Raw genomic sequence first — 18,435 nt, 5'->3', positions numbered from 1 at the left:
AAAATAGATTAATCATCAAGAAGATTATATATAATAACTATATATATATATATATATATTAATTCTTGACATTATAACTTTATGTTATTTAACTTAGTTAGGACTAATAATAATCATACGAGTATTCAAACTTTTTATGACTATAGTGTCTATTACATGGAAGCAATGTGTCCTAGTGGAGGTTGTATCACTTTGATTAGTTGTCTCTTTTGTTGGAAATGAAGTGACTCCAATACATAGGAATAATTTGTTGTGTTATGGATTAGTATTAATTTGTCAAATAATAATCATTGAAGTACTTTCTAAGGGATTTGAAGTTTGGACACATTACCAACTTGAGTTGTAGTGACCAATGTGGTTGTGGATGAAGTTGCTCCACCCTTAATCAGAGATTGAGGGTTCGACCTTGGGTATGGAGAAAACTCTGTTGGGAGCGCTGTCATCTTAATGGGCCCTGCAACGCGCTATCCGGATTAGTCAGGGCTCTAATGCGGGCACCGGACACCGAAAAAATTTGGGCTGTAATGCAATGGTAGGATTGCTCCATCCTCAACCATAGGTCTCGGGTTTGAGCCTTGGGCATGGAGAAAATCCTATTGGGAGCGCTACCCCCGTAATGGGCCCTACAACGCGCGATCCAAATTAGTCGAGGCTCCAATACAGGCATCGAATATTGGGTGGGATTGAACAATATTATGGACCTTGACACCAAGCTTGTATTCTTGATGTTTCGATTTGCTCTATTGGTCGTCGAGTTTTTAAGTGAAGACAAACACAAGTATATATGCTTAGCGAGCTTTATAATGCCAATCTCTTTGCAAGCCATTGGAAGAGAAAGATCAAGGAGCTTATCTCGATGCAAAGATAAATTTATGATTTAAGATATACGAGTTCAACTTTTTAAGATTTCTATAAACACATTGAAACTATACTATTTTAAGAATTATGAGATGAGAGAGTCAAACTTAACTTTTTGTCGAGATTTAGTGAATTTTACACATACATAATTTTATGCCTCGTATCGAAAATATGCATTTTGATAACATGATACATGTCATTTATGTGTAGTCCATGAATCGAGGAAAAAGTTATTTATACTTTGTGTTTATATTTAATCTATGGTAACATGATACGTGTCATTTATGTACACTTTTATCACAACTATAATATGATTTTTTCTTTTTTAAGTTCTATATATTGTCAATGCAGCTACTTCTCAATACTATTCGGTCATTCAAAGAATAGCTTCAGATAAACTTCTTTAAAATATGAGATTTATATTTATGAAAATAAGATAAGTTATTTAGAAAAAACTAATAATATAGATATTATTTACACTAACAATTTATATGACTTTAGAGTAACTCTTTTTTTTTTTAACTATCTTATGACTTGTTATTTGCTAAGTACAAGCTGATCCACCAAAACTAAGACATCATGGATAACAACCAAAATACTCAACTTGAAGTACTATAGTAAATTAGACTATAATTAATTCCAATATAATTAGATCCACTTTCCAAATTGCTATATTTCAAGTAGTTATATTTCCACAAGTGGGAAGTGTAACATATGCTTTTATTGACGACATCTTACAATTTACTAATTAGGAGTAGGATAGTTCCACATGACTTATTGGCCTTGTATCATTTTTTTATACTCTTTTTAGGACCTATAATTAGCAGCAAAGGGATGTTATAGAGTTAGAATATTTATCAAGAAAAAAATTGACATCTACTATATATTTAACCTTTTATATGTGATGGTAATAATTCAATGAACGAGGTTTGAATAAATCCTTTGCGTATCTAAGTTTGTTTATACATGAAATTTCATCGAGATTGAAACGCTACACTTAAATAGTTCAATGTGAAATTGTATAGTTGTTGAGCTATCATTCTAATCGCTTTTGACCTATATAGTTATTTTTTATTATTATTTTAAGCCTCTCCTTTTGAAAAAAAAAAACAAAAAACTTTGAATTTATAAATTGAAAAAGAAAAAGGATGGGCTATAGCCTATACATTCAATGAATCTAATTCCTTTTATGATTTTGACTAAAGAAACCTCAACTAGATATTGTTTAAGCATAAATTAGAAGTTCTTTTTTTATATATTGTATTTAATTAGATGGACCTAATACTATGACTTTTACATGTATTGTTTGTATGCTCGTATACATTCTTGCATCTTATCCATGTATTTATGTATTTCACCTTTTGTGTAGTAAGCTAAATTAACTGAGCGCGTACTGTATCCATCAATATTGAACGTGTTGATACAACCATTAAATTAAAGCAAATGAATACAAATAATCTTTACAGATGTGTATGAAACTCATTACAGTAATTCTCACGCAGCCAACACCTTTTTGATTCCACTGAAATATGCATCTCCAGCAGATTATTAATAGGATTCAAACTATAGCTATTTATCATGAAAACTATAATCTTTATACTACAAGTCTACGACTATTAATGTGATCCTGAGCCACCGAGTTGGTCCGTTGTCAATAGAGTTGAAGTAAGATTTTTGAAGTCCATTTAAGAATGAAGTTTTCTAGCCATGGTCGAGTAAGTCAATGGACCTATGAGGCTTGAGGCTTGACCAAGAAGGGTTGGGTCGGCATGTTGGCTAAATTAGAATAAAATCCATTTAAGATTTTTATTTTTTTGTTGGTATATTTAAAGTTGAAACTATCGATAAATTTTGTTATATTAACTCTTAAATAGTATACGTTTTCTGATTTGCCCTAAAAATAAACATAAGTAGGGAAGAAGAGAGGAGCCCAAAGTCAAAACTAGCTTAGCCCATTATATTGTAAAGCCCAGAAACCAAAATTTTAAAATTTAAGCATAAAAAGTTATATTGAATAAAACTCTAGACACTTGTGTTGTACATATTTATTATTTTGGACTAGAATTTATATTTTATAAGTCATGAAAATGTTTTTTTAAGAAAAAAGGACACAGTCTGGGCTATTTAAAAATAGTTGGCCCATGTTTGGGCCATTGGATATCCAAACTAGTTTAGATAGAGTTCATATATACTATACTGATAATATTTGTAAAAAATAATAGAGCAACAGATTTATGAATAAAAATTGTATCATTATTATATAGAATATACATTTTTTTAAAATTTGCTATAGGTAGAATATATATCATTTGTTGTATAAAATATGTATATACATAAGATGCAAAAAGAGAATGTATATTTATAGTATAAAATAAATCTATTTATAAGATATGTATCAAAATTGTATAAACTGTCAACAAATGGCTAAAAAATAAAATTAAAATTCAATGGTCATTTTCATGTCAATAATTCCAGCCAGAATACTATTTGCATCCTTTTCCCCTTTTAAATGATGGTCGGTTCATTCCTGCACTTAGTCCACATAGGACTTAGTTGACCATTTCAAGTCCGATCAAAACGGTGGTCAACCCGACTTAATTCGACATATTTCAAGACTCGTATCGTAGGACTACTTTAGATCGACTCTTATTAAGGTTTCTAATTCTATTTCAAACCGTAACTTTTGATTTGTTGGAAATTGAGCGCAATTGGATGGACAGCATCTTGGCCAAGTTTGATGTACTAGCCAAGTTTGGCTCTAGTTAAATCATGGGGCAAAATATACCCTTGCCATTATCAAAGTAATCAAGAATATCCCTCATCTCAATACTTTTCCATAATGACAAGGGTAACCAGACGTGACATTTGAGTGAGATGAATGCCACGTTACATACCATCTCAGCATCATAGAGAAAAAATGATGTTGAGGTGACATTTCACCTCATCCAAATATCACGTCACGTGACCCTTAACTTGCCATGAAAGAAAAATATTAAAATGAGGGGTATTATTAATTACTTTGATAGTGAGAAGGGTATATTTGACCCATAATTTAACCAGAAACAAACTTAACAAATATATTAAAGTATTTTTAATCCTTTTCCATTTTTTAAATAGAGTTGAAAAATAACCCGTAAACGTTACTTTTACCTTAGGAAAAGAAACTAATCGGGTCGGGCAACAATCCGGCCCATATTGAAGCGGGTCCAATTCCCCAATTATAAATAGGAAAGCGAGGGAACTCCAAAAGCCAAAGGCGGCAAAATTACCAAATTTCTTAAAACAGAGAACTCTGCATCTCCCTCCCCAACACACACACACACTCTCTTCACTTAACAGTTTCACTATCCAAATCTACCATTAATATACCTCGAAAATCTCTATATGGAGCTATGAGTATTCATCTTCTTCGTGATTGTTCGGAAGTTTTCGGAGCGTCGTTGAAGTATATTGATGTTTTTATTTGGATATACAGTATTAGTTATGAGTATTTGTTAAGTAATTATTTGAAAGTATATGATTTTTGAGGTGATTGATGTGCTAATTGTAGTTAAAATGAAGAATATCTGAATTTACAGCATTGATAATGAGTACATGAGATCTCTCTGTGAAATTAAGATATTTGTTCAGTAATTATTTGAAAATATATATGCTTTTTGAGGCGATTGATGTGTTAATTATTTGAAAATATATATGCTCTTTGTGACATTGATAGTGAGCACATGAGATCTCTGTGTGACATTAAGATATTTGTTAAGTAATTATTTGAAAATAGATGCTTGTAGTGGAGTTGAGGTTTATTTGAATACACAGAGTTGATTATGTGTAAACGAGATCTCTTTGTGACATTGATAGTGAGCACATGAGATCTCTCTGTGACTTTCAGATATTTGTTAAGTAATTATTTGAAAATAGATGCTTAATTGTAGTCGATTTAAAGTTTATTTGAGTATATAGCATTGATTATGTGTAAACGAGATCTCTCTGTGACATTGATAATGAATTCGTTAGATCTCCGTGTCATTAGGATATTTGTTAAGTAATTATTTGAAAATATATGCTTTTTGAGGTGATTGTTGTGTTAATTGTAGTTAGAATGAAGTTTATTTGAATTCACAGTATTGATAATGAGCACATGAGATCTCTCTGTGACATTAAGATATAAGTAATTATTTGAAAATAGATGCTTAATTGTAGTTGAGTTGAAGTTTATTTGAATATACAGCATTATGTGTAAATGAGATCTCTTTGTGACGTTGATAGTGAGCACATCAGGCCTCTCAGTCATTGCTCATTGAGATATTTGTTAAGTAATTACTTGAACTGAGATGCTTTTGAGGTGATTTCTGTGCTAATTGTAGTTAAAATGAAGTTTATTTGAATTTATAACATTGATTAAGAGTATTTGAGATATTTGTCAAGTAATTATTTGAAAATATATGTAGTTGAGGTGATTTATGTGCTAATTATATTTGAATGATATTTGAATTTATAGTATTGATTATGAGTATACGAGATCTCTCTGTCATTGAGATGTTTTTTCTTTTTGAAGTCGCTAACTTCAGTCGTTTGAGTATTTGGTAAGTAATTATTTGGAAATAGATGCATTTGAGGGGGTTTATGTGCTAATTGTAGTCGAAATGAAGTTTATTTGAATTTATAACATTGATTATGAGCACATGAGATCTCTCTATCATCGAGATGTTTGTTGAGTAATTATTTGGAAACATGAGAATAGATGCTTTTCAGGTGATATATGTGCTAGTTGTAGTCAAAATGAAGTATATAGCATTGATTACAAGTATTTGAGATTGCTGTCATTGAGATATTTTTGGAGTAATTATTCGAAAACATGAAATTAGTTGCTTTTTAGGTGATATATGTGCTAGTTGTAGTCAAAATGAAGTTTATAGCATCGATTACGAGTATTTGAGATTGTTGTCATTGGGATATTTGCTTATCTAATTATTTGAAAACATGAAATTAGATGCTTTTTAGGTGATTGACGTGCTAATTGCAGTTGCAATGAAGTTTATTTGAATTGATAGTGTTGATTATGGGTACATGAGACCTACCTGTCATTGAGATACTCGTTGAGTAATTATTCGGAAACACAGGAAAATTGATGCTTTTGAAGTGATTGATGTGCGAATTGTAGTCGAGTTGAAGTTTATTTGAATTTATAGCGTTGATTATGAGTACATGAAAATCTCGCTGTGATTTGGATTCCTGTTAAGTGATTACTCAAAAACAAGGAAATAGATGCCTTTTGAGGTGATCTATGTGCAAGCTAGGTGTAGTCAGATTAAAGTTGTAACACAGTAATATAAACATCAATGGCTATTTCTAGAGGAATCTGTGATCAGCAGTTGGATTTTGCAGTGATATATTTATGTACGTTGAACTATGCGCGAGGTGAATATATCTGTGGAACGTGTTTGTGGGTGTGTGCAGTGGTATATGTCCTTATGATTGCTTTGTAACAAGTTCGTAAACTAGCAGATTAAAGTGTAAAGTGATTTATATCTTGATTATGGATTTAGATGAATGCGAGTTGTTGTGTGTTTATTTCCTATATATCTTGGTGTTATTGTGCTTTAGCTCGAAAAGAACAAGCTATGTGAGTTTGTTTGCTTGTAAAATCAGTGCGATTTTGCTGTGATAATACATGTAGCTGCAAGAGATGAATATATCGCGGAACATGTTCATAGGTGCACGCAATGGTATGTCCTTATGATTGCTTATAACAAGTTTGTAAACTTGCAAATTAAAGTGTAAAATGGTTATATCATATAATACGGGGATCGTGGATTAAGATGAATGTGAGTTATTCACTTTGTTATATATCTTGGTGTTTAATGTGCTTTAGCTCGAAAGAATGAGCTATGCGAGTTTGTTTGCTTTTCTTCGCATCTTCTGTGTGTCAGAAACCACACAGTTAATGATGTATCTATTGAGACGTCAAACTCAAGGGATTTTGGTTATGAATCAGATATATGGTTCAAAATATGCTACTGCGCATGTTTATGCTCATCTTATACTAGCTAATGCTTATGTGCAGGTTGAGAGATGCTACCCCATGATCTGATGATGCTTCAAACAAAGGTATGATATAAGAACAAAACAACCGTTCGAACATTTAGTGTCTTTGTGCATCTCCTTTCAGTTGTGATTATCAAAACTGTATGACCAGCTATTAGTTGCAAACACATTTGATAGATGTATTTTCTTGGTCAACTTATGAAGTATGAATAGGGTATTATTTCAAGCTCATTTGATATGAGTGGGCGCATGCCAAATTATATTTGGGACCCGAAAAGATACTTATGTATACTACAACGACATATTCAGTGTCATTCCACAAGTAGACATATCCAGTGTATCCAGTGTAATCCCACAAGTAGAGTCTGAAGAGGATACGGTATACGCAGATCTTACCTCGACCTCGTAGAATCAACGAGGATGTTTTTGATGGACCTCAACTAAATAGGAGAGAAAAATATCTAGTAATGCTTATTCTATGAACTTAATTTATTTTATAGCATAAGCCCTAATAGATATTTTCCTCTCCTATATTATATAGTTATATCTTTTTAGGGTTACAAATTTTATTTGACATCCCCATTCATAATGTAATCTCTACCAGGGTGCTAGTATCATGAGCATATTGGTATACTCTTTGCAAGTCCTGGTTTTTATGTTTACCCTCGAGTCCTACTTATGTTTAGTTGAGACAGTTTACATTATAGCTTTATTTACTTGTTCAAGCTATTACTACTTGATAGCAGCATTTTGGTACAGCTCCTGTTTTGTAGATGCTACTTTTGCATGCCGTACATGTACTTGCTTTACTTATGAGATATCTTTCCTTTTACCACACTACCATATAGTTTAGGCTTAAAATTTGCCTCATGTTTGTGAGGCAGTGCCAAAACCAGCTCTTCTGTAAGTTAGAAACCAAGTATACTGGTTGCCAGGAAGAGTATCAATTTTTATTTCTTTTCTATCCTTAGAAAAGAATGAGAACCAACTAAATTTGAGATCTCAGTTGGCTAAAGGGGCACTAGCCTATTGAAGAATTCAATGATCGTCGCTAACTGAAATGATCATCCTAAGTATCAGCTACAAGTAAATCAATTATCACCTCATTTTCTCATGCTACAATTTACTTACAAGTTAAGACAATGCCTATCTTCTTTCTTTCCTAAGGTTTAAAACATCATGGTACTGAATGATGTTAGCTTGTTCTGCCTGGACGGCTGCCTTGCTGATTCAGTAGGATACTGCTCCTTAGTTTTCATCTGGCTTTCCTCTTGTCCTGTTCAACTTGCTTGCTGGAAAGTGCAACCGTGCCATCAGTGGTCTTGGGGCGCGTGTCTTCTTGTCAAAACCCCTCACACAAACAAACCCTGCATAATACAGTACTTGATCAGAAAACAAATAAAAGGTTTTGCAGCAGGGGATAACACTTCTTTCCCTTGGCTACATGAAGGATTATTACTTCCCATAATTTTTTTTTTTATGATTTCGTCTGGAGAGTGTGGAAGGCAAAAAGGGAACTCGCCAGACATGCTTGTTCTGATGCTTGATGCTTATGCCAGCTTAATTTGATAGTTTTTTTAATTTGCATAATGATGTAAGGTGCACGCTTTTCATTGATTTACTTGGTAGAAATAGATAAGAATCTAAGACTAGCATTTGGACCGCTGGGGACTTGAGGTTTTCGATCTACATACCTCTCCAAAAGCAATGTTGGATACTTTCTGTGGTTAGGCCTGAAAAGCAGAGAACACACTTAATGTTATTTTACTTCCAAAGCTTTTTTAAAAATTAATGAGATTTCATTGTTTAGTTTGTTTACCTTTGAATATTGTTGGTATAGAGGTTCCGAAGTAAACTGTCCGTCGCGGCAGATTCCATAGCCAACTTCTTGGGACGTCAATTGGCTTGAGGCTGGAGTCATGGTCCGCAAACACCTGAGAAATAGCAAAAGTGCTACTATTAAAACGTTATCAACTGCAAAAATGCTTATGTATGGCATGCTTGAGTTGAGGAAATGTTGATTGTATTCACCTCGTTAACCTGAAAGTATGTACCATTGAGCGGAAAGCTTCCTCTCATAGCCGTTCTACATGGTATCTATTAGAAAAGTATATCCAGAGATATTAGAATTATCGTATCACTTTCCCATGACAAACGCTACAACAGTTTGTTCTCTTATTCTTACCAGAATTGTCCCTCTAACTGTTTGAGCATGTGCTTCACGTATGCTGTTGCATGCAAAACATGTTTCGTCATTACATAGTCTACCAGTTTCTTGGGAGTTGCACTGTCTTCCCGGTGGCTGAATAGAGTCCGACGTTTCACCTGATATGGGTTTGGTACATAAGGGAGAATTAAGCTATTTAGAGAGCCTGGCGAAAAGCTAACCTATATAGCCAATTTACGTCTACCACTGAGGCAAGCTACTACGATGAGATTGGAACCTTGGCTTGCTCAGTGCAGCCTGGCTATGCAGAAGTGTTCCTTACAGACAGGACTTCTCTAATTTATCAGTTCACAGGTTTCAGTAATTCGGTTTATAGGAACTGGATACTTTGCATGGTTTTCAAAAGGATTCCTCTTATGTGTTAGATTGCTATAGTCGAAATCTTACCAGGTGTCCATATTGCAAGCAGATAGGAGGATGGATCATCTGGTTCTCTTTTCTCAAACTGCAACATGCAAAGACGTAACTATCAGGAGGATCATTTTGAAGATCAGCTTACATGCTGTTTATCTATGGATATTAAACCGATGTGGTATAAGTGTATAACCGATCAAAGAAAAAAAAAGAACTGACCCCTTCCAGAAGAGGATGAGAATCCGGAAGTTCATATCTGTGGATGGAGAAACAATTGATAGTAAGTAAAAACAAATTTATGAGAATTGCAAAGCCTAAGAAAAAATTGGCTACCCTACTGTATTGGGTGATCTATCAGATGTTATGGGCATTTTTATTCTATTTCATGATGTAGATATCAGGAGCATCCACTTACACTTGATGTTCAGTTCTGAGCCGGCTTATATGCTTAAGTTTAGGTGGGGGAATTGAAGCAGCTTCTGGAGTTAAAGCTACCAAGGCGTTTGACATTTCGACCTGTTGAAGCTCCATATTGTTTTGCACAAAGTTCTTCACATTCTGAGTGAATTCTGCCATATTCAATTGAATTGTTGGAATTTCATTAGGATCTTCAAAGTAAGCATCTTCAATGTCAATTTCAGGAGCTACTTGCTCTGGCTCAGGTGTGGAAGGCTCTTCGACAATGGGATCTGGTGTTGCTGGCACCTCAATAATAGGTGCAGAGTTGATCAATTTGGGATGCTGTAATGGTATTTGATTAGCCTGGGTTAAGGGCAGCGGCTGTTGGTTGAAATTCTGGAGTGGATTCTGGCCACTTGCTTTGTTCTCTGTTGCACTTACAATACCTTTCTCTTCTGGTGCTGGCAGGGCAAGCCTTGCGCTGAAAGAGAGAAAGAGAATGTGTTAAGTGCCATATATGAAACAGCGTGCAGTCAATTTTAGACAATGAAATTGCTAATCTATATATAAACCGTTACTTGAATGTGCTGACAAGAAGCGTATTTGCTTAAGTTTGGTAGTTGAGATGCAGAAAGTTCTATCGTATACAAGAAGAGATCTGTGAATATTAAAGTTTCAGCTGAAGCTGCTTCATCACTGAGTGACTGACAGCTTCGCATACGCTTCATGGATGAGTTAAAATACTGGCAGGTTGGCTTAAATGCAAATTTTGTATTTTCTAAGAGTAAGAGTAAGTAGATTCGTCAAATCTAGTTTCGGCAGCCACATTTTGGAACTATGATTCTTTGAATTAGGTCTAAAGAAGCTTGAGAAGAACTGATAAAGATAGACAAACAAGAGAATTAATTTCTTGCATGAAAGTATATAAATAAGAGGCAAACCTTGCAAAAGCACTTGCAAAGTGTCTGCATTCTCCTCTCAGTGGACATGCGTTGCAGTTGGGTTTGCTTTTTGTACAGAAGACCTAATAAAGTAGCAATGAAATTGAGTTAAACTGTGATTGCAGATATACACTAGTTCTAGGGGAGAGTATCTAATGGTTTTGACATACCTTTCCAAAAGTGATCATATGGTAATGCAACTCATATCTGCAATCAAGTATGGATTTGAATCAGTAAATACATCACTTGATTTGAAGAAAAAGTAACTTTTCAGTTACAAGTACTATGCATGTATATCATTTCTTACTCCCTTCGAAGAAATCGACAACCCTAATCTGTAAGTCCGTACCACACTTCCTTAAAATCAAAACCTTTTCATCCACTATGCAGTATACTGCTATAATTGGATGTTTCAATAAGCTTACATGGAACCGCTTACTTTTAATAGTAAATTGTTGCTTGTCAACCAGGCCTGGGTAAAATAGTGTTGGAGAAAGAATGTTACTTACAGTGTTCTTTGATCAAGCTTGCAGAGACGTGGCCAGAGGTACTTTTGAATTGACTCCAACACTGGGTACCTGTAGAAATACAGCAGAGTTAGGACTATGAAGGTTATTTTAGAAGATTTATGAACACAAGATACTCACAGTTCCAGAAGGTGCAATTGTAGCGACTCCGGCAGTGGCTGCAGGGGCACCCATCCTAGTCTAACAGCTATTCGCCCAACATTTGTGTCGACCTTTTTAAAGACATCATTAGTGGAAACACAGGCTATTTCAAATTAATTACCTCTTCAGAAATTGGATCAGAAATCTTACAGGGAAAGCAAGGTTGTGAAGAGTTAAAAGTCGCACACACTCTACGCTCTTCAGGCCCAAACCCCTGATGCTTAATAGATACTCTCTGATATACCATGCATGTGAATTTGTTTAGTCAGTGCAGAGGAATAACCGATTAACTTGGAGAAATTATTTGGTCAATTGAAACCTTACTTTGCTTTGTCTGGGGGAACATCTCTCAGCCATTCAAGATCGATACTTCCATGTTCTCTAAAAATCCGATTGAGGAAATCCTGCAATTGTTCAGTTTTCGTTGAACAGTCTCTTTAAGGTTTGGGAATTACTGAGGTAGATGAATGATGAAGGTGTCAGATTAAGAATTAGGCTGCTAATTTCAATTTCACTTACGTACCTTGATTCTCTCCGCTAGCATATTGTTCATTCCCCGTTCTCTAATGGTATGGGCTATCTCATTGACATCGGCACACCTCACTGCATCCCAGTCCAGTGAGTCCATAGTGTTTGCTGTCCTTTCTCTTTTCTTACCATTGCTCTGAGCTTGTAACCTTAAACTGTCCCAGTCAACCTTCTGTTTCTCTTTTCCTGGGTGTTCCTTTTTAGCCTTAGTATTGTGATTTGCTAATGTGCTACCAGCATGATTTTTTCCGTTGTTTGAGTTTGACCTCAAAGCAGTGTGCTCAGGCTTACTTGAATCAACAACTACGCTGACCTCCTCTCTGACTTCTACAATGGCTTCTGAAAATGTTGGTGCTTCTGCTACTCGCTGCATATTGTAGTTGCTCTCCATTGTTGCTGCGTACACCTTATTTTGATGGTTATTGCGTGAGATGTAAGTCTCACTCATCTCTCCATTCAGTGCTTGATTTGCAGGTTCTGCTGGTAATTTACTTTGTTCGTGGGCTGCGAGTTCCCTAGAGAGGTCTGAAAAGTTTGCAGGTGCTTCCAAATTTTCTTTGCACTTGGTTTGTTGCGCCCCTGAACTAGACATTGTACATGAGCCGAAATTGCAAGGACAGTCATTTTCTATTGAGCCTCTGTTACTCTCCTCATCCTTCTGAAAGTGTGAACAACATGTCACATGTTTTAGTTGGCCATTTGTATCCTTCTCCAGTAAGATATTTTCATTTTTCTGATCCTGGACTCCATGTGATTTCGAAGTCCCTGCCATCTGTAAAAATTTCAAAAACGAAGAGGAGCCTGAAAAGTTGCTTGATTCAGTTCCTTCAGAAGTTTGAACGACTGAACAATTTGCTGAGTCTTGAGAAGAAAGTACAGAATTCTGTGAAGAGAGCAAATCGTCTTGTTCTACTTGACCCCCCAAAAAACTTGTTGCTGCATTGGCTGTACCCGATCCATACGCTGTTGATTCATGATGCACACATGAACTTTCTCTAGAAGAACCAGGTTTCTGCAGTATAGAATTTTCAGTTGAACTAGTGCAGTTAGAGCTATTTTCACTTGATTCACTGCTGTGAACAGCTGTTTTTTCATCGTCTGACTCTGCACTGGAGATACTGAAAAACTCCTGACCGAAAGTTGGTTGAGTTGATTGATCGTCATGCCATCCAATTGTATCATCAGGATCCACGGCACTCACTTCGGGTTCTTCAATTATGATTCCTGTTCCCTCTTCATTCTTTTCCACTCCAATGTCCGACTTGAGGGGGAACTGAGCAGCAAGTGTCATGAATGCAGAGCTATAAAGTGGATAAAGTACTTTGTTGGAACTCAATATTTTAAATTTCTTATAGATGTACCAGAAAATGGAAAATAAAATTCTGGTTTCAAGTCTTAACTTACCTAGAAAGGTGGTCTGAGACATTCTGTGTCAGGAAAACTCCAACTACAGAGTCTACAACAGATCCCTTCCAAGGAGAGAAGCGCCTGTCTCCTGTCTCATACAAAAAATTGAAGAAATGGTCAATGAAACAAAAGATACTGATGTCACATGCACATCTTGATTGTTTCTAGTATGGCCCATTGTCAACTATATGTTTAGACGACTAAAAGGAAAAACAACAAGGTAACATGGAAAACTTGTTTGAAGTTGATGATTGGTATAATATGCTAGTGCTAGTCATGTCTTCTATTGGCATGACAAGGGTTTAGTCGCAGGTCATTTTGCATCACAAATGATATCTATTATCTAGTAGTTTGCTGATTTATATGAATGTGCAATTCTATAATACTTTTGCATATGAAGTACAGGGAAATACTTACTTCTTCCATCATAATCCACTTCCTCTTTACGGGACCATTCATGTGTATAGGTGCGTGTCGGGTTGGATTTTGGGTTTCTTCTTGACCTTGCAGGTGCATCTATGTTTTTCAGGTTAGAATAGTTGGGTTTGCTTATTGCTAGTGCATCTTTAGAACACAAGTTGGTTGATAGTGACGGTTTGTGATACTTCCGATCCTATTTAGTCTAGCAAATATTTTATGTTGACTGCTTTTCTAGTCAAAGGGATCGGGGGTGAGGAAGTATCATCATTTGATAGTCGCTAGAAAGATATGAAAACTTTGTAACTTACCTTGAACAAGACGCATCCGTGCCACAAATGAATCTACTCGTCCATGAAACACTTCACGTTCTGATTCCCACCATTTTGCCTTGTCTTCATCTGTACCATCAATGCCTTCACTATTTATGTCTTGCAGCAAGAGCTTCCATACCCTAGTGGTCTCATCATCAAGGTCGACCTTGGGGCGCGGTCGTTGTTTTCTAACAAATGATCCTGCAAAAGGGATAAGACTTCCATCTCTTTGATAAATAACAAGGGCATTTTCCGCATATTGGTATTGATGGATGTCTTCTCTATTTAAATCGAGATGTTGTAAACGATCGACAATTTCATCAACTGGAGATTTCCAAGTTATAGCTGGTATGGAACCTGCATCCAATTTCGTGAGCAATTCAAGTCCACATCTTATTTGATATGTTTATGTGAAAGTTAAGAATATTCATTCAACTACCTCTTGCATTTGTTATGAACTGTGGTCTGGAACTGACTAGGATGCTTCTCTTTGACCGCTTTTTCGTTTTCACTATTGCACGGGTGTCGGCAACCAGGGCTTCGATGCATGTATTAGGCTGATCTGAGTTTTCAGATCTTTCTCCAAATTGAGATACCACTGCTTCTTTGACTGGAGGAGTAGGAAAGTGCTTACAAATTTCAAGTAGTGATGCTAGGTCACGTACTTTACTTATGCTTTTTGATCTTTTTCTTCTTAACCCCTCTGCTTCCACAAATGCCGGTACAAGTTCCAGATTCTGCATTAAATTATTAGCTTTATCATTTGCAGACGTACTAGCTTGGGAAAGGCCAATGTTGCTCCGAGACAAAGACAGAGCGTTAATTTCACATGTAAAAGGCTTTGTGCTAGATGTTGCTGAGGGATGACCCTTCTCTGTCCTCTTTTTCTTGTAAATTGCAGGAAAAAGCATCTGTTGGGTACTCAGAGCATAAGGTTCATTTGCTGGGAGAATTGCATGATACACCTGCATGGAGTTGAGATTAGTTCCCCTGACGTTTGTGCTGTAAAGGTTTGCTTCATCAGTTCTAAAAGAAGATCGTCTTTTCAAGGTTCTTTCTGGTGTTTCCTGGATTAAGCATGTGCTCCTGCTGCAGTTGGAACTATTCGGGCTCTTTGGTGTCATTTCTAAAATGCTTGCCTGTTTATCATGAGTTTCATCTGAGAAAACGATTTTACACTTCCCTCTTGAGATTCCATTTTGAATGCTCATGGTAAATTTACCATGATTCTGGCCAATCTTCTTCAGAGTTTCAGTGAATGGCATTTCATTATGTTTTTGGCAAGTTTTCAGCTCCGGATTCAAACATGTGATGTCATAAACTGAGTCCAGTTCTCTATTTGCTGTTGTCGCTTCACTACCTTTTCCAGGATGCACACTAGAATTGGACTGATTCTCATGCAAGTCCTCCACAGTTGAACATGGCCAGTGAGATGAGTTTTCATCACTTAATCTACTTTCAGAATCAAAATTCAATGATCTCCTGGGGAGTCTTCTTGGACGAGAACCATTTGGTGGATCAACGGTTCCCTCTTCGGCAGGATTGGGTGCGAGCTTCTTGACTCGATTTCTTCTATAATTGGTCCTCTTTGCTCTTTGGATTTTTGCAGAACTAGGAAGATGGCCCTCAAGTCTAGTCATATCGTTTACCATGGGTGAGGGTATGCCTGGAGGTTCCTCAATCTTGTTTCGTCGAACATATTTCCTCCTTTCTACTTTTGTTTCTTTTGAACTATGCTGCTGCGGAGTTTTTGGTTTAGGAGTCCTTTTTTGCTCGCCTTCTATTACCACTTTAGGCCGGTGCTTCTTCCTTCGTTTCTGCTGTGGTGTATTATTCTGTTCAGCATCCTGTTCATCCGCCCTGCCAATGATGCGATTCTCCTGCAATCCTGATATATTCAAGGCTAGCCCTATCTGCTCTTTGTTCTGTTGGGGATAATTTGGTTCTGCTCTCTTTAATGTATCTTTTCTCGACCGTTCACCCCTTGCTATTGGCGTCTCGTTAATGTCTAGCCTTGGCGCATCAGATGTTGGTCCTTTGTTCTTGATCTGAGCTGGTGTTAGTGGTTCAAACTGGAATGCATTGTTGCTGCTCAACACCTCATCTGTCATTCTAGTTGGTGAATTCAGGTTAAAAAGGAATCTCGAGCAAGTAGAGCTTCCATCTGCATGATACACAAATCTTTCATATTAGTATATTGAAGAAATCTCAGAATGAAAGCAGCTCTTTTTTAACGATTCCGGTTGACTATGCTAAACCAAAAGAAAAAATTAACAGGACTAATCGAGAAAGCATCACTTATTGAATAGTGTACACAATCAGAGAAACACAAGTCAGATATGCTACACATCACAGTTTGTTTCACCTCAGACTTTAGTACGAGGTACCTGATTCCGTTGCTCATCTAATTGCAACTTTATGAAGTGTTCACTAGAATGTTCAACTGAATACTAGGTAATTTATCCACTAGGAATTGTAATTTTACTTGAATCTACACTGATTAGTTTTCTTATTCTATTCTGTTCTCTATCCTTTTGCAGGTCTTAGTTATCCATCAAGAGACAGCCATTGAGCCACATTGAAGACACTTATGACATATACAAGGAATGTGACTCTCGTAACTTTGAAGTTTCTACAGGTGTTATGCATTTCTATTATTCCATGGTGACGAGTCAATGAATATTTCAATTCTTTACCTGCATCCTGTAAACTGACGAGCGAATTGAAAGAGCCATTCAAGGTAAAATTAGTTTCAACATTTGCATTTTCAGTAGTGACTGTGGAGCCACCAGCAGCATGTGCTAGTGCCAATAGATGTCCAAAAGACACATTGCTCCATTCGTCCACATCATCAGTAGGCATGTTACTGCACATTTTAATATTGTTATCCTCGTACATTTTGGACTCTATCCCCGCTGCTGATTCCCAAGCATCAAAATACCCGGTCACAGCTGCTGAATTTGCCGAACCACAACATGCAGCCACACTTTGAGCATGAGGTTCCTGCATGAAATTCCTCAATTCTATCTGTTTCACATTGCTTAGATCTCGTCCTTGTGAAATTCCCAGTGATTCCACCTCATTAACTTGACCTGTTGGCTGATTTTGTTGTCCATTCCCATAGATTGATGACAACCCTGGTTTTACTGGAGTAATTGGAAACCATGAAGTGCCAATCTGAAAATAGTCTTCTTCTGGAATAAAGCTTCCTTCCATCCCGGCCATACCGCCGCGGCAGTGACCGGTAAAAATCCAATCTTTCTGCCTCTATTTCCTTTAATTTGACAGAAATGATAGGCAGATTTTTGCAGATATAAAAACTCAAACTAGTCTCTCCTAGAAAACAAAAAGACTGTTTTATGAAGTCATCCTACAAAACAAAACCATACAAGCCATAAGCAAAAATCAAGAATTTTTTCTTTTTACAGGAAGTGAAACAGAACATATCAAGAATCTTAAAAAAAATAATTTTTAAGAACCCCTTGTACTCAAATTTGTAAAATTATATCAAAACAATTTTTCTCAGTACAGATCCCATAAAAACTAAGCCTATCTACTATCCCTGCCATGGTAGAGTCAGTGAGTGAGAAGGTGAAAAATGAAATGCAATTGATTACAAATTCCATCTTCATTAATTTCAACATATAAGCAGCAAAATTAGCCTTTGATCAGTAAAAGATTATATCAATCTGCCTGAAAAACCAAAATTCACATAAGATCTTTAATCCTTTACCAAGAAATGCTGCTTTGTTCTTCAGTTTTTTTCAATCTACAAATTCAAGAAAATCCACACCTAATTAATTAGATTAATTTTTTTTCAGTGAATTCTTGTACAACTCACCTGAATAAATGGAATTTTGCCTGAGATCTTAGAGAAACAGTGGACGGCAAATTAGAAGAAAAAATTGAAACTGAGTATTCCATAAAGGGGAGAGAGAAAGTAGGAAAGAAACAGAAATACCAGGGCTTTTATTATTGTAATGTAATACTGAGATAAAGCTCTTTGAGAAACTTGGTACTTGTTCTCCCGGTAAACCATAAAATATTCATATATAAAATATTTCTTTTTTGTTTGTAAGTCATAAGAGTACGTACTTGCGACCTACAGATTCAGGATTTGGAATTTATGAGTTGCGCAATAAATTGGAGTTAATATATATAGTAGCAATTGAGTTCACAAATACTCCATTTACGCAGGTTGAGCTAGACGATATTCAATTGTGTTTTATCAAATATTATGTATTAAGCAACTAGTATATATATATATATTCAAGCAAATG

At 36.0% G+C, this 18,435-nt stretch overlaps 1 protein-coding gene across 2 annotated transcripts; it reads right to left on the bottom strand.

The window, feature by feature from the left end:
- Positions 1-7,828: 7,828 nt before the first annotated feature.
- LOC107843192 (DNA glycosylase/AP lyase ROS1) lies at positions 7,829-18,137 on the bottom strand. 2 transcript variants are annotated; one of them, XM_016687404.2, is made up of 20 exons: positions 17,997-18,137; positions 16,852-17,525; positions 14,595-16,319; positions 14,153-14,512; positions 13,422-13,512; positions 12,013-13,318; positions 11,814-11,893; positions 11,640-11,724; positions 11,469-11,560; positions 11,331-11,399; positions 10,992-11,028; positions 10,822-10,904; positions 9,897-10,361; positions 9,701-9,737; positions 9,515-9,572; positions 9,086-9,225; positions 8,932-8,997; positions 8,720-8,834; positions 8,595-8,633; positions 7,829-8,267 (listed from the first exon to the last, which is right to left on the bottom strand). In XM_016687404.2, the coding sequence occupies exons 2-20, from the start codon at positions 17,378-17,380 to the stop codon at positions 8,149-8,151; spliced, it is 5,496 nt and encodes a 1,831-aa protein (XP_016542890.2). In that variant the 5' UTR covers positions 17,381-17,525; positions 17,997-18,137; the 3' UTR covers positions 7,829-8,148. The 2 variants fall into 2 exon arrangements, with proteins under 2 accessions (XP_016542890.2, XP_016542891.2); XM_016687405.2 differs by having other exon boundaries at positions 16,852-17,491; positions 17,997-18,129.
- Positions 18,138-18,435: the final 298 nt, after the last annotated feature.

The sequence above is a fragment of the Capsicum annuum genome, chromosome 9 (assembly GCF_002878395.1).
Source record: "Capsicum annuum cultivar UCD-10X-F1 chromosome 9, UCD10Xv1.1, whole genome shotgun sequence".
Taxonomy (NCBI): Eukaryota; Viridiplantae; Streptophyta; class Magnoliopsida; order Solanales; family Solanaceae; genus Capsicum; species Capsicum annuum.
The sequence above is the reverse complement of the archived record's forward strand: the minus strand, read 5'-3'. Positions and strand labels throughout refer to the sequence as shown.